General features: G+C 42.7%; 1 protein-coding gene across 2 annotated transcripts in view; it reads left to right on the top strand.

Annotated features, from left to right (window-relative positions):
* Positions 1–16,415, top strand: part of GALNT1 (polypeptide N-acetylgalactosaminyltransferase 1) — a 229,675-nt gene that overhangs the window by 121,873 nt on the left and 91,387 nt on the right. For both annotated transcript variants that reach the window (XM_040353475.1, XM_040353476.1), the window contains exon 4: positions 13,134–13,300. In XM_040353475.1, the coding sequence (XP_040209409.1) occupies positions 13,134–13,300 (167 nt within the window). The remainder of the gene's footprint in view (positions 1–13,133; positions 13,301–16,415) is intronic.

Genomic DNA, 16,415 nt, shown 5'->3' with positions numbered 1-16,415 from the left:
AGGGACCGCCCCCTGGGCAGTACGGTACAGTTTTTTTGATGCGTTTAAACATTTAAAATGTTTTCTGCCTAGTCCTCTCCTGATTGAAGGCTGAATACCCACTTTGTCAAGATTGCTGCTGTGCCTGTGCATGAACGAAAGAGAAAAACAAATATTGGGGATATTTATTATAGCAAATAATAGATATTGTGTTTTTTTCGAAATCGTCGCTCTTTTGTCTATAGTGCAAAAAAAAGGTGATCAAATACCACCAAAAGAAAGCTCTATTTGTGGGGAACTTTTTTAACATTGTCGTTATGGGGTATTGTTTGTAGAATTTTGAGGGAAAAAAATTAATTTGATCCATTTTGGAATAAGGCTGTAACATAACATAAAATGTGGGAAAAGTGACGCTCTGTGACTACTTTCTGGATGCACTGTATACATTTTTTGAATCTTGATTTTTTCCTTCCCCCAATATATTTAACCAATGATGCAGGTTGGATGCAGGCGAAAGCCTAATGATTTTGAATTTTAATGCATCCAGTAGACCCAGGCAACATGCTCGGGATGTTTTTGAGTTAAATTTTTTTTATATTTGCATAGTGGTATCACTTGTGGAACTCTGCAATTTTTTTTTTACTATTTAGGTCCACTTTAGGCCCCTTTTACACTGGTAGGACATGACAGGCTACGACTGTGGATCCAACTTTGCCCTGCGACTTAAAGGGGTTGTAAAGACAAAAATATTTTCCTCTTAAAGCGGTGGTTCACCCTGCTGAACAACATTTCAGCATAAAATTCGGCATCGTAGCGCGAGCTACAGTATGCCGGTCTTACATTTTTTAACCCCGTACTCACTGTTTAATCGTACCTAGACGATTCCGTCTGCCGCGGGGAATGGGCGTTCCTAGCAAGAGGGAGGGTGATTGACGGCCGACTCTGGCACGTCACGCTCCCCGAAGACAGCCGGAGTAGGTCTCGGCTCTTCACGGCGCCTGCGCACAGGCTATGCGCAGGCGCCGTGAAGAGCCAAGCCTATTTCGGCTATTTCCGGAGAAGCGTGACGCGCCAGAGCCGGCCGTCAATCACTTTCCGTCTGGATTGGAACGCCCATTCCCCGTGGGCAGACGGAATCGTCTAGGTCGGATTAAACAGTGAGTACGGGGATAAAAAATGTAAGACCGGCATACTGTAGCTCGCGCTACGATGCCGAATTTTATGATAGAATAAAAAAAAAAAAAAAATTTTTATTCTAGGGTGAACCCCCGCTTTAAATTAAAGTCTGACAGTAGCTGAAAAAGTAATGTTTTGCATTATAACTAGTTTGATACCTGTTGAAATCAAGCTGTTTTATTCATCTCCATCACTCCTGAATCGTTATTCTCACTGACTTCCTGGTTTGCGGTGCGCATTCATTCTTGCTACATCACGGCCTAATGGGAACTACAGTTCCCATTAGGCTTAGCCTCCATGCCTGTGAGGGATAAGAGAGCATCTTCACGCAGGGCTGTAGTCATAGGGAGGGGGTGAGCACATTCTGCTTTCCACCATGCAAAACGGCTCAGATGCTGGTGGAAAGCAAGAAGAGGAGAGACCGGAAATGGCATTTTCAAACCTGGATTACTGTATTTTGGAGGTCAAAAGGAAAAACGAGGTAAGTGATATTTAAATGCTCTAGCTTACAGCAATCAATTGATCTAATAAAAAACGAACCTTTAGTGTTCCTTTAAAGTATGACATACAGTTGTGTTCAAAATTATTCAACCCCCCCAATGCTGTAAAGGGTTTTAGGGAATTTAGTGTACATTTGTAATTGTATTCAGAATGAAATCCTACAAGGACGTCTTAAAGAACCATATGCAACTAAAATGACATCAATTGGTTTTGTAATACAGTAGTAAATGTTTATTTTGTGAATTCTTCATTTACACAATTATTCAACCCCTTAAAGACTACCACTCTGAAGAACAGAGGTTCATTGAAGTGTTTTCAATCAGGTATTGAAAACACCTGTGGATGTCAGGGAGCAGCAATAAAGCCTAATAAGCACCAATCAGGCAGCTTTCAAATGACTTTGATACTCGGCTCCTTCTAGACATTTACTGGTGTGGTTACAAACATGGTGAAGTCAAGAGAATGGTCCGGGAAGACAAGAGAAGAGGTGATTACTCTTCACAGGAAGGGCAATGGCTATAAGAAGATTGCAAAGATGTTAAACATACCAAGAGACACCATAGGAAGCATCATTCGCAAATTCAAGGCAAAGGGCACTGTTGAAACGCTACCTGGTCGTGGCAGAAAGAAGATGCTGACTTCGACTGCTGTGCGCTACCTGAAGCGTAGAGTGGAGATAAGTCCCCTTGTGACTGCTGAGGAACTGAGAAAAGATTTGTCAGATGTGGGTACTGAAGTTTCTGCTCGGACAACACGGCGCACACTGCGTGATGAAGGCCTCTATGCCAGAACTCCCAGGCGCACCCCCTTGCTGTCTCCAAAGAATAAGAAGAGTCGACTGCAGTATGCAAAAATCATGTGGACAAACCACAGAAGTTTTGGGATTGTGTTCTGTGGACTGATGAAACAAAATTAGAAGTGTTTGGGCCCATGGATCAACGCTATGTTTGGAGGAGGAAGAACAAGGCCTATGATGAAAAGAACACCTTGCCTACTGTGAAGCATGGCGGGGGGTCAATCATGCTTTGGGGCTGTTTTGCTTCTGCAGGTACAGGGAAGCTTCAGCGTGTGCAAGGTACCATGAATTCTCTTCAGTAACAGGAGATAGTGGATAACAATGTGATGCAGTCCGTCACAAACCTGAGGCTTGGGAGACGTTGGACCTTTCAACAGGACAATGATCCCAAGCATACCTCCAAGTCCACTAGAGCATGGTTGCAGATTAAAGGCTGGAACATTTTGGAGTGGCCATCGCAGTCACCAGACTTAAATCCGATTGAGAACCTCTGGTGGGACTTAAAGAAAGCAGTTGCAGTGCGCAAGCCTAAGAATGTGACTGAACTGGAGGCTTTTGCCTATGACGAATGGGCCAAGATACCCGTAGATCGCTGCAAGACACTTGTGTCAAGCTATGCTTCAAGTTTAAAAGCTGTTATAACTGTAAAAGGATGTTGTACTAAGTACTAAGATTGAATGTCAACTGGGGGTTGAATAAAACTGATAATGATGTGAGCACAGAAAAGACATTTGTGGTTATTTCATTATAAATGTTATGTTATATTTGTCTGACCTACACGTGCCTCTTTGATTTTAATTGTAAGCAGGATGACAGGATGATCAAAATCAATGTCAAACTTGGCAAAACAATCAATTTCAGTGGGGGTTGAATAATTTTGAATACAACTGTACGTCCAACTTCAATGAACAGGAATCAGACTTTGATCGCCGACAATACCAGGCACTCTCTGATATGAATCTTTAGGAGGAACTCCTCCATAGCAGGGCGGAAGCGGCGTTACTTCCGCCCATAGTTTTTAAACGGCCATTTTTTTTTTTTTCAAATGACAACATTTTGTAATTTTATTGCATTTTAGTCCAAATATGAGATCTGGGGTCTTTTTGACCCCCATATCATATTTAGGAGGACCTGTCATGCTCTTTTCTATTACAAGGGATGTTTACATTCCTTGTAATAAGAATAAAAGCGACCCAATTTTTTTTCTTTGAACAATGTCAAAATCAATAAAATAAAGGAAAAAAAAATGTAGATTTTTTTTTTTTTTTTTTTTAGAGCACCCCGTCCCGACGAGCTTGTGATCGTTAGAGCGAGAGCAATAATTCTAACCCTAGACCTCCCCTGTAACTCAAAACATGCAACCTGTAGAATTTTTTAAATGTCGCCTATGGAGATTTTTATGGGTAAAGGTTTGTCGCCATTCCACAATCGGGTGCAATTTTGTCTTGTGTGTATGTACACAGGTTCGTTTACTGTCGTTTTTAGGCAGTTGCATTTTATAGGCCTTTTTTTAAAGGCAAAAAAAGTTCAGATGCCAAAGTTTCAGACGCTAAACACGGTAACCCGCGTTTCGTTTATAGGTGTTTTTCCTAAAAAATTACTAGTTTTTTTAAACGCGGCAATACGGACGTTTTAAACGTGGGTTACTATCTGTCAAGTTAAATCATTCAGGAGGGGTTGTAAAAACGTCCCGTGCACATGAAGCACTAGGATTGTATACTGTAATGTACAGAATTATCCTGATTGGCATTTGTACTTGTTACAATTTAATCAATTATGTTTAATCAAAGTCGGTTAACATCTAAAACATTTTTGCAAGAGCTTTAACTTTTTTTTTTTTTTTAAATATTGGAATAACTGAGAACATAATTTCTTTAGAGCTGGTTCACACTGGGGCGACTCGTCAGGCGACTCAGCCGCCTGACAAATCGCATCCCATTCTATTCAATAGAACCGTTTTAATAGGAGCGACGCAAGTCTCTCCGACTTGGAAAAGGTTCTTGTACGACTTCGGGGGCGACTTGCTTTGACTTCTATACAGAAGTCATTTTGCAAGTCGCCTCTGAAGTCGTCTTCAGGACGCCTTGCCGTGTAGCCCCCGAAGTCGTGCCGCCCCAGTGTGAACCGTCTCTCAGCAGTAATTAGCCTAATTTTGCTAGCTGTATTTGTTTTCCTTTTAGCTGCCTTTATAGGGCAGAAAAGTAATATATTGTGCAGTCATATGGTTATACAGACTTTTATCATTTTGCCATTGAGGAGGTAAAGGCCAGATAATATGCTTTCATCCAAACCTTGGGCAGAACAATTGGATTAGTAGGGGGAGGAAGTGTTGAGGCAGTATTTGGCGTGTGTCAGAGTTCACTGATATTTTTCCAGACTTCCATACCACTGACAAAACAAATAAGCATCCTGTATTTTAATCTGTTTTTCTATCATAATACTTGGCATTGTTAATTTCAGGACATCTTTGTTGCCAAATCTGTACATTTATTTGATGTACTCTTCAACTTTTTTAGTATATAGGATTGTTTAGATGTAACTTTAAATGCATTTTAAATATTTTGAACAAATAAGAAATGTAAGTTGCTAAGGTACAGCCTTCATTATGTGTTTGGAAGCAGGTGTACAAGATCACTGCTTAACCACTTCAGCCTCGGAAGAATTGGCTGCTCGATGACCGGGACAATTTTTTGCGATTCGGCACTGTGTCGCTTTAACTGACAATTGCACAGTCGTGCAATGCTGTACCCAAACAAAATTGATGTCCTTTTTCCCCCCCATAAATAGAGCTTTCTTTTGGTGGCATTCGATCACCCCTGTGGTTTTTATTTTTTTGCGCTACAAACAAAATAACAACAATTTTGAAAAAAAAAATGTTTTACTATAATAAATATCCCATTTTTTTATTTTATTTTTAAACACTGATTACTGTATAAATGTCACAGGCAGTGAAGGGATTAACACTAGGGGGCGATCAAGGGGTTAAGTGTTCCCTAGGTGTGTGCTAACTGTGAGGGGATTGGACTGATTGGGAGAGAAGACAGTCTGTTCCTACCAAGTAGGAACAATAATCTATCTGTTTCTCCTCTCCTGACAGGGCAGCAGGGATTTGTGTGTCACTGGCATCGCTCCTGCCGGCCACGCACTACGGCTCTTAATGCGCTGCAGTGTATGTATATGTATATATATATATATATATATATCTTTTCATATTTAAGTCGAATGAATATAATGCATGATATTGATAAACTTTTACTTTAAAAGTAGTTATAATGCCTTATAGTCTCTCCACTCTATCGGCCTCCATATTCTGGGGGTTCAGATGCTGATCTTCCCTGCACAGTCTTTAAAGTGATTTTGTAAACTTTGGATTTCATTATTAAATAACATACATGTCATACTTGCATGCTCTGTGTAATAGTTTTGCAAAGAGCAGCCCGATCCTCTTCTTCTGGGGTTCTCCGCCAGGGCTTTTGACTCCTCCTGTTCAGAGTGCCCCTATAACTAATAAACTCAAAGTGTAGTATACCGTGCCCCTATAGCAGGGGTCTTCAAACTATGGCCCTCCAGTTGTTCAGGAACTACAATTCCCATCATGCCTAGTCATGTCTGTGAATGTCAGAGTTTTACAATGCCTCATGGGATGTGTAGTTCCACAACAGCTGGAGGGCTGTAGTTTGAGGATCCCTACCCTATAGCAAGGTAAAATTAATTTCTACCTTTAGAATCACCCACTTCCTTATCCTGCCCTGGACTACGTGTCAAATGAAGCATTGCTTCTCTCACATTCACAAGTTCTCAGGCACTTACTGACATATATGTACTGAGGTGTATGTGTGCTACACTGTGTATACTGATGTGTATGGATGGTGTACTGAGCTGTATGTGTGCTGCACTGTGTAAACCAACTAATCGGCTGACCAGCTAATCGATTATGAAAATGGTTGACAACTATTTTCATAATTGCTTTTGCCGATTAGTTGTTTCAGCCCTAGATGTTTTTTGATGGAAAGCCCATGAGACACCAATATCCCTGGTGGAATTGGTCCTTTCCTTAAGGGCATATGCCCTGTAAATGAGATGCCCGATCCGACCAGCAAAGGAGGGGCAGGGTGCCTCCTACAACAGCCCATGGGCAGGACTCAGTCTTGCGAATAGAGTCTGAAGCTTTCAGGTAGTTTTAACTCAATGTTCTTATCTCTGTCTACACGTTTTGTACTTGGTTGCTTTCTAAAGGTCCTTTTAACTGCTTCAGGACCAGCCACCGCAATTATAATGCGGCAGGCTGGCCCCCCTGCGCAAACCGTCATAGCTTGTATGCCCGCTTTTTAAGACTCCTCTGGAGGCGCGTGCTCGAATTGTGTCCCCTGAGCCGATGCGGGTCCCGCGATTGCTCGTTAAAGAACGAGAACGGGGATGTGTGTGTGTGTGTACACACACATCCTGGTTCTCTCAGGAACAAAGAGACTGATCATGTGTTCATACAATGTATAAACACAGATCAATCTCTTCCCCTAGTCAGTCCCATCCCCCTTTCAGTTAGAACACAACTGGGGGCTCCCTGGACAGCTATGTGTCCTTATTAAAAGTTAGCAGCTACAGTGTTTGTAGATGCTGACTTTAAGAAAAAATAAAGCGATAAAAATCGCATATCGCCGCCATTACTGGTAAAAAAAAAATAATAATAAAAATGCCATAAAACTACCCCCTGTTTTGTAGACGCTATAACTTTTGCGCAAACCAATACCCTTATTGCCATTTTTTTAACAAAAATATGTAGAAGAATACATATCGGCTTAAACTGGAAAAAATATATAAATTTATTTTTTTCAATTGGGCAATTTATTATAGCAAAAAGTAAGACACTTTGTTTTTTTCCAAATTGTTGCTCTTCTTTTGTTTATAGCGCAAAAAATAAAAACCGCAGAGGTAATCAAGTACCACCAAAAGAAAGCTCTATATGGGGGGGGGGGGGAAATGACATCAATTTTGTTTGCGCGGTCGTGTGATGCTGTACCCAATTTGTCATTTAAAGCTGCGCAGTGCTGCATCGCAAAAAATGGCCCGGTCATTGGGCAGCCAATTCTTCCGGGGCTGAAGTGGTTAAGGGTTTGACAGCATACAGTAAATACCCTCACATATACTGAGTGAAGTGACTTGCACCAAATGATACACAGAAAAAAAAATTAATGCTCCTGAAGTTGTACATGTTTATCTCAAGCCATCTGTACTGTACACCAGTTTAACCACTTAACCCCCGGACCATATTGCTGGTCAAAGACCAGAGCACTTTTTGCGATTCGGCACTGCGTCGCTTTAACTGACAATTGCGAGGTCGCGAGACATGGCTCCCAAACAAAATTGGCGTCCTTTTTTCCCCCCACAAATAGAGCTTTCTTTTGGTGGTATTTGATCACCTCTGCGGTTTTTAGTTTTTTGCGCTATAAACAAAAATAGAGCGACATTTTTGAAAAAAATGTATATTTTTTACTTTTTGCTATAATAAATATCCCCCAAAAAATATATAAAAAAATAATATTTTTCCTCAGTTTAGGCCGATACGTATTCTTCTACATATTTTTCCTAAAAATAAATCGCAATAAACGTTTGGTTTGCGCAAAAGTTATAGCGTTTACAAAATAGGGGATAGTTTTATGGCATTTATTATTTTTTTTACTAGTAATGGCGGCGATCAGCGTTTTTTTTTTTCGGTACTGCGACATTATGGCGGACACTTTGGGCACTTTTGACACATTTTTGGGACCATTGTCATTTTTATAGCGATCAGTGCTATAAAAATGCATTGGATTACTATAAAAATGCCACTGGCAGGGAAGGGGTTAACACTAGGGGGCGGGGAAGGGGTTAAGTATGTTCCCTGGGTGTGTTCTAACTGTAGGGGGGGTGGCCTCACTAGGGGAAATGACTGATCGCTGTTCATACATTGTATGAACAGACGGTCAGGCATTTCTCCCCTGACAGGACCGGGAGCTGTGTGTTTACACACACAGCTCCCGGTCCTCGCCCTGTAACGAGCGACCGCGTGTGCCCGGCGATGATCGCACCCGCCGGGCACGCGCGTCGGGCAGGGGAGCCGACCTGCCGCTGGTCGGCAAGTAGTTAAAGTCCAGAATTTGAGGATCTGAAGTCCAAAGTCCAGATATCGGTGAGGACAGCTCTGAGCCCTGATTGGAGGCAAGGGCAGAATCCGCTTCCTCATGGTACATAGGGGAACATGCAGAGCTAGGGATTTGAATCATAGGCTGTGCACTAGAGGTCTCCTCTCCGTCACCTTTTCATTTCTTGGTGTCAGGAAAACCTTACATAAGTGACTCATGCTGATAACATAGGAACGAGTCAGCAGAGAGAAATGCTTTGCTCATATTTAATGCCTGTTGTTTACAACCAGTAGAGCCGGTTCACACTGGGGCGACTTGCCATCCGACTTCATGTCGCCTCAAGTCATCCCAAGTCGCGCTGTAGAGAAAAACAATGGAAGTGAATGGGAGCGGTGTTAATACACACGACTCAAGGCGATCCGACTTCAGAAAAGGTTCCTGTACTACTTCAATCCGACTTGTAGGCGATTTGTACCCATTGATTTCAATGGAAGTCGCCTCAGAAGTCGAATCACTGTCTTAACTGAAGCAACTTTCCAGGAAGAGAACATACATTTCTCAGGCAAACCCCCCCCCCTCCCCCTCCCTCTCCCAGAGCTGATTGTTGTTTTATTGGCCACTGGAATGTCTCCTGTCCTGGAGATGACTTCAAGTCGTGTTGTAAATCTCCCCAGATCGCCCTGTGGTTCATGCTCAAGTCGTGTTGGAGTTGCTTCTGAAAGTCGTGCTGGAAGTCGTGTCACCCTAGTGTGAACCGACTCTAAAGGGATTATGTTACCCGGCACTTGGCTCTTTTGAATTAATATTTTTATTGAAACTAGTCTATTGTAGCCCTGGTTCACACTGGTGTGATTTAACATGCGATTTGACAAATCGTCTGCATTTGCCTGCAATTGCCAGCAATGGCTTTGTCCTAATCGGTGCAACGCCGCATCTGTAGTTTCTGTACTACTTTTTGCAATGTCGGCCTGCACAGATCTCTCTGTAATCACGGCTGAAATGGGGACTGACAAGCGAGAGTGAAATAGTGTGGGTTCAGCTGAACTCGCACGGCTTCATTCCCGCAGCCTGGGCTAAGGTAAAGAAAATGACATGTACAGGCATACCCCGCTTTTAAGTACACAATGGGACCGGGGCATGTATGTAAAGCGAAAATGTACTTAAAGTGAAGCAATACCTTTTTTCACTTCAAAATGTGTGCACTGCATTGCAATAGTCATTTACAAGCATAACTGATATGAATAATGCATTGATAACTAAAAAACACAATATTCAAATAAAAATTGTAAGCTTACCCCATCTCATTGTTGTTGCAAGGCCAGAGCAGCTGAGATAATTCATTGTGGTAGGAAGGGTGAAGGCATACAGGTATCTTCTATTTCACTAGTCAAATCTTCAAAGGCGAGACGCTTTCTTGCTGGCGAAATGGGTGTACTACAAGAAGAAATCAGAGTAGGAGCAGGACTTGATGGTGCTGTCAGAGCTGGAAATGGACTGTCAAGTATGCAGGTATCTTCTGTTTCACAAGTCAAGTCTTCAAAAATGAGGCGCTTTCTTGCTGGAGAATTGGGTGTACTACAAGTAGCAATAGGAGCAGGACACGGTGGTGATGTCAGAGCTGGAAACAGACTGTCAGTTGATGATGATCTGCGTGCTGATGGACTTTTAGAAAAGTATGTTTCTATGGAGGTTTGAAGTGTAGCTCTCTTTTTCTCCCTGTAGATTTCTTTGTAACAGGCATAAGCCCCTGAGATGTTAGCATTGACTTTGGAACTTCTTTCAAAATCCCTATCATGCTTTTCAAATAGAGCCATGGCGCTATCAAGATGACGGAAAGCTTCAAAGAGAATTTTTGTTGTTAAACCTTCAGGCTGATGATCAATGATCTCAACCCCATCCTGCACATCTTCTTCTCTCTCCTCTTCAAGTTCTAGAAGATCTTCATTGCTGAGGGACTCTGTGTGGGACGCAAGCAGTTCAGCAACATCTTCTGGCTCCACTTCCAGCTCTAACTGCCTTGCCATATCTACAATATTTTCAGTAACAGTAGCTACATGATCTTCACAGCCTTCTGAATCATCAACTAACTGTGGGCATAATTTTTTCCAGGCCCTTTTCATTGTGGTTTCCTTTATGTCATTCCAAGCATCTCTTATAGTTTTAATGTAATCCAAGATGTTGTAGCTTTCCCAGAATTTGGATAGGACTTCTTTACCTTCTCCTTCTTCTTTGTCTATTGCTGCAATACACTTACTGAATGTTCTTTTTAAGTAGTTTAACTTGAAGGCGGCAATGACGCATTGATCCATTGGCTGCAGTAGTGAGGTAGTATTTGGTGGTAGGAACTGCACTCGAATGTTAGGGTTCAGCTCATCTAGTGTTCGAGGGTGTCCAGGGGCATTATCAACAAGCAGCAAAATGTGGAAAGGGATATTGTTGTCCTTGCAATAGGCTTTCACCTCTGGAACAAAGCAGGTGTCAAACCAATCTTCAAAAAGGGCTGCAGTAACCCATGCTTTTTTGTTAGCTCTCCAATGCACTGGAAGCCTAGTTTTAACGTAGTTCTTCAAAGCTCTTCCCATCTGTAAATTAGCAAAGGCTTTAGCTTTAAGGTACCAGAAGCATTGCCACCTAACAGAAGGGTTATTCTATCTTCAGCTGGCTTGTAGCCTGGCATTGATCTTTCCTGTATTGCGATAAAGGTTCTTGCAGGCATCTTCTTCCAGAATAGACCAGTCTCATCCACATTAAAAATCTGATCCATGGAGTAGCCTCCATCTTGAATAATTTTGGCAAGCTCGCTTGGATAGCTTTCTGCAGCCTTATGATCTGCAGCAGCTGCCTCTCCTTGTATTTTAATGTTATGTAGGTTAGACCTTTTCTTGAACCTATCAAACCATCCACGGCTTGCAGAAAATTCTGCATCCTTTGCTGTCTCACCTTTCTTAGCCTTCAGGTCATTGAATAGACTTAAGGCTTTAGTTTGTATAATTGCCTGGTTGACAGGAACATGACGTGTAGTCTGATTTTCTATCCAAAGTATTAAGAGTCTCTCCATGTCTGCAACAATGCTATCTCTTTTTCGAATTGTTGTTGTGTTAACAGGTGAAGCACTCTTAATTTCTGCAAGAAGTTTTTCTCTGTTTTTTTATGACGGTGTTAACTGTAGTCCGAGTGTAGCCTAGCCTTCGGCCTATTTCAGCTTGAGTTACCTTCATCATACAACTTAATCATTTTAGCCTTCATATCCAAAGTAATTGATTTACGGCTTTTTTTGGTACTATCTGCCATTATTCAATGCGTACCTGGCAAGCAATGCTGGGCTGGCTGGCGGACACCTCTGGGCAATGCTGGGCTGGCACCTCTGGGTCTTGGTGCTGGCTGGCAGGCACCTCTGGGCCTTGGTACTGGCTGGTGGGTACCTCTGGGCCTTGGTACTGGCAGGCAGGCACCTATGTGCCTTGATGCTGGCTAGCAGGCACCTCTGGGGGGCTTTGGTGCTGGCTGGTGGGTACCTCTGGGCCTTGGTACTGGCTGGCAGGCACCTATGGGCCTTGATGCTGGCTAGCAGGCAACTATGGGCCTTGATGCTGGCTGGTGGGTACCTCTGGGCCTTGGTGCTGGCTGGTGGGTACCTATGGGCCTTGATGCTGGCTGGTGGGTACCTCTGGGCCTTGGTGCTGGCTGGCGGGCACCTCTGGGCTGGCAGGCACGATAGGTACCTGTAACAATGAAAATAACAGTGGGGGGGTCAGGGGCTATGATGTGGGTCCAGGGCTGGTAGTGGGGGGGTCAGGGCCAATAGCAGGGGGGGCGTACGGTACTTACGTTTATGCAGACTGTGGCTGGTGAACAGCTCTGGGCTGGCGGCACCTCTGAGCAGCGCTGGGATTGCTGACAGGCAATGCTGAGCACCTATGCTGAGCACCTCTGGGCCGACAGGCAATGCTGGACTGGCTTGCTGGCAACGCGCAGGACGTTTTGCCTCTTCCCTCACAACTCTGGGCGGCAGCTCCGCCCTCCAGATCATACTGCAGCTGCGCGGCGCGGGAATGTCCGTAATTGCGAGGCACTTTACGTACACTTTCGGGCATGTCCGTACTCGCGAGTGTACGTAAAGTGAGTGTCCGCAAAGCGGGGTATGCCTGTACTGTGAATAGCAGGTTCTCCTGATTCCTTTGTGTGCCCTGTGAACCCTGAAAAGCATGCATTCTGGAATGTGAATAACATTGTTTCATTTCCAGCTCTAGCCCACCCACCCCTGTCTTCCAAGCCTCATTGCCAACAGTAGGGACACCTCAGTTTTGCTTTTTAAGACTGTTCACCAATGCAGCTGGCCAGTAGTGAGGGCAGTCTAAAGCTGGCAGTCACATCTGATAACTGCATAGTTTATATATGGTTGCAAATCAAAGCTCCCCAAGTTTCAGGAGTCCTGGGGAATTCTACTCAAAATCAAAGCCGGTGTGCATGCTTCACTGCAAGTGGCAATTTGCCTTCTTTAAACTTGATTTGTGCCCTTTTATGCATCTGATTTCTAAACATTTTTTATTTTTTGCTCTCAGGTGTAAAACAAAACTATATCCTGATAATTTACCATCAACAAGTGTTGTAATCGTGTTTCACAATGAAGCCTGGACAACATTACTAAGGACAGTGCACAGTGTTATAAATAGATCTCCACGACACCTTCTTGAAGAGATCATTCTTGTGGATGATGCTAGTGAACGAGGTAAGTGCCTATAACCTGATAGTCAAAAGTGCCCTTTTTTTTGTATACTGTAGTATTTGGTATTAACTAAGAGTTGTGAGAAGTGCATGCCATTTCACACCTCCCAACTCTGAGCTTATTTTAAAGTGTCTTTAAAGTAAATATGCATCAGGGCTTAATGATTATAACATTTGTCTTCTGTAAAGTAAGAAAAACCTGGATGATCCTACCGTTTTGCTGTTGCTCATTTTTTGCTTGTTTCCCCGCTGTGGTAGGAGATGCTATGGATCACCTATTGCCCCCCTTTCTACCCATTTTCTGTGAACAGGCAAGCCATTCCCTTCTTTTGTTCCCATTCTAAGCAGTCCACATGACCATAGAGTCTGATTTGTGTTCATATACATCCTTTCTATTTATTCACTTGTGTTCCTAGTTACTAGGAGATGGATCGAACAGGGATGATTGGTGGAGGTGTCACCTCCCTGGTAGTTCCCCCTACATACACACACTCTACATAGGCTTTAGACGTGTGTGTGTGTGTGTGTGTGTGTGTGTGTGTGTGTGTGTGTGTGTGTGTGTGTGTATAAAGCATACGCCATCAGATGCTTTTAGGCATCAAAAACAAGATAATAGGAGGACTGTAAGCATAATATATTTACAACTTTATCATGATCTATGGAAGTTAACTGTGATGTGTCAAACTTCCATTCATTAGTCTCCCCCCTCCCCCTTCCGGTGCCACATTTGGGAACGAGTATCTGTGTTTGACAGGTACCGTTCCCCCACTTCCGGGAGAGGGGGCCGCGACCCCCTCTCCCGGAAGTTCGGCCCCTTCCTCCACTGCCGCACCAATTAGCGCAGCACGCTTCACTCATGCACAGTAGGGAACTGGCTGTGATTAAAAGTCTGCAGTATTTGTAGCTGCTGACTTCTAATTTTTCTTGGGGGGGGGGTCTGGACCTCCCTTTTTAAAGATTTTTAATAATTTCACTTGTCACAATTTCGCAATTGGCAGTTAAAGCGACGCAGTGCCGAATCGCAAAACCTGGTTGGGTCCTTTAGCTGCCTAAAGGTCCGGGTCTTGAGTTGTTAAACTTCTCCACAACAATCACTAACCTGCCTGGTGTGTTCCTTGGCCTTTATGATGCTGTTGGTTCACTAAGGTTATCTAACAAACCTCTGATTAAATGACTTCCGAAGACAATCTGTTCCACTAGATTTTAATTGGGGATATCGGAGAAAAGGGGGGACTGAATCCAAATGCAGGCCACACTTTTCAGATATTTATTTGTAAAAACAATTGAAAACCATTTATCATTTCCCTTCTACTTCACAATTATTTGACACTTTGTGTTGGTCTATCACACAAAATCCCAATAAAATACATTTACGTTTTTGGTTGTAACATTTCAAGGGGTATAAATACTTTTTCAAGGCACTGCATTATTCAAGGGAATCTGCTTTTGCTTCTTGCTCTTCTTTCTCTCCTTGCTCTTTGCTCGCGGTCTTTTTTTTTTTTTACCCTTACTTTCCTTCTTCCTTTTGACATTCTTTTCTTTTTTTTTTTTTTATTCTTTATTTTGTTAACAGCAATCCTAACAACATTATGCACTAATACACAGTCACTATTTCAAATTACAGTTTACATCCACTTCTCTGATTATTACATTCTTTACACCTATCCTCTTTACCACTGGTTATCCCTTAATTCTGAACAGCTCAACTATCACTCTATATTATTAGCACAAAAACATTTTACCTCCTGTCCGACTGAGCCCCCCCCATTCTCAGCCACACCCTTCTTATCCTATGCTGTTTAAATATAAATAAAAACAAAAGCAGAGAGAAAAGAAAAAAGAAAAAAAAAAAGGAAAAAAAAAAAACAAGCAAAAAAAAAAAAAACACCCTCCCCCTCCCCCTGAGGTCCGGCCCCCCCCCCCCCCCCCTTGCATCCCCTTATGGATTCTGTTTCTTATATTCCTCATATGGTGACCATACTTCCTGATATTTCCCTTCCTGTTCTTTTAATATCAGTCAGGTTTTCCATTTGTTGAATCTCCGTTATTCTCCCTATCCATTGCATTTTTGTTGGAGCTACTGTACTTTTCCAAAGACTCGGGATGCATGCTTTTGCTGCCGTAAGTAAATGTCTCACCAAAGAATTTTTGTATTTTTCATTGGATAACGGGATGTCATGCAAAAGGAACACTGACGGTTTTTCTACAAGAGCCACATCTGTAATTTTTTTTACTGTTTCAGCCACCATCTTCCAAAAATCTCGCACTCCAGAACACTCCCAAAAAATATGTAAAATGGTACCTTCTGCATTTTGACACCGCCAGCATTGATTAGACACTTGAGGAAACATCTTATTCAATACTGCCGGAGTTCTATACCACCTGGTTAAGATCTTGTACCCTCCCTCCTGATATTTAGTTGCCATCGAGGCTTTATGGGTAAATAGCAGTATTTTCTTTTTCTGTATCTCCGAAAAAGTCATTCCTAGGTCCCTCTCCCATGCTTTTAAAAAAGCCAATTCTTGTGGAGCTCCTAGATCTACCACCATCGCGTACATAGCAGAAAGTAAGTGCCTCTGAGGCTCTCCCTTTAAACATATCTTTTCAAAGTCAGATAACATTCGTAATTCTGCCATATGTTGCGTGGCTACCCGTATATATGCTTTGAGTTGTATTAACCTGAAACTGTCCAAGTTTTCCGAGAACTCATTTTCGATCTCCTCCCGAGTCATTACATAGTTATTCCTTGAAAAATGAACCATCCTACTAATTCCCATCTGCCTTACCTCTTTGAACCGTTGGTCTACCAATCCTGGCTCAAAACTTGGTGTCCCCAAAATTGGGGTCATAGGACTTGGGTGTACCGACATCTTTGTTTTCTTGAATACTTTTTTACTGACCTGGATTGTAGCTCCTATCGTGGGATGTCCCTTCACCTCCTTTGGTATCACCCCCTCCTCTATCCACACTATTCCCTCCAAGGGTATATCAGTTATATTTTGCTCCATCTGTATCCATGTTTTTTTCTTATCCGCTATACACCATTCTACCACTCATTAAATGTGCTGCTACATAGTAGCTTTCCGGGTCCGGAAGTCCCACCCCTCCTCTTTCTTTAG

The sequence above is a fragment of the Rana temporaria genome, chromosome 5, assembly GCF_905171775.1.
Source record: "Rana temporaria chromosome 5, aRanTem1.1, whole genome shotgun sequence".
In the NCBI taxonomy this organism is placed as follows: Eukaryota; Metazoa; Chordata; class Amphibia; order Anura; family Ranidae; genus Rana; species Rana temporaria.
The sequence above is the reverse complement of the archived record's forward strand: the minus strand, read 5'-3'. Positions and strand labels throughout refer to the sequence as shown.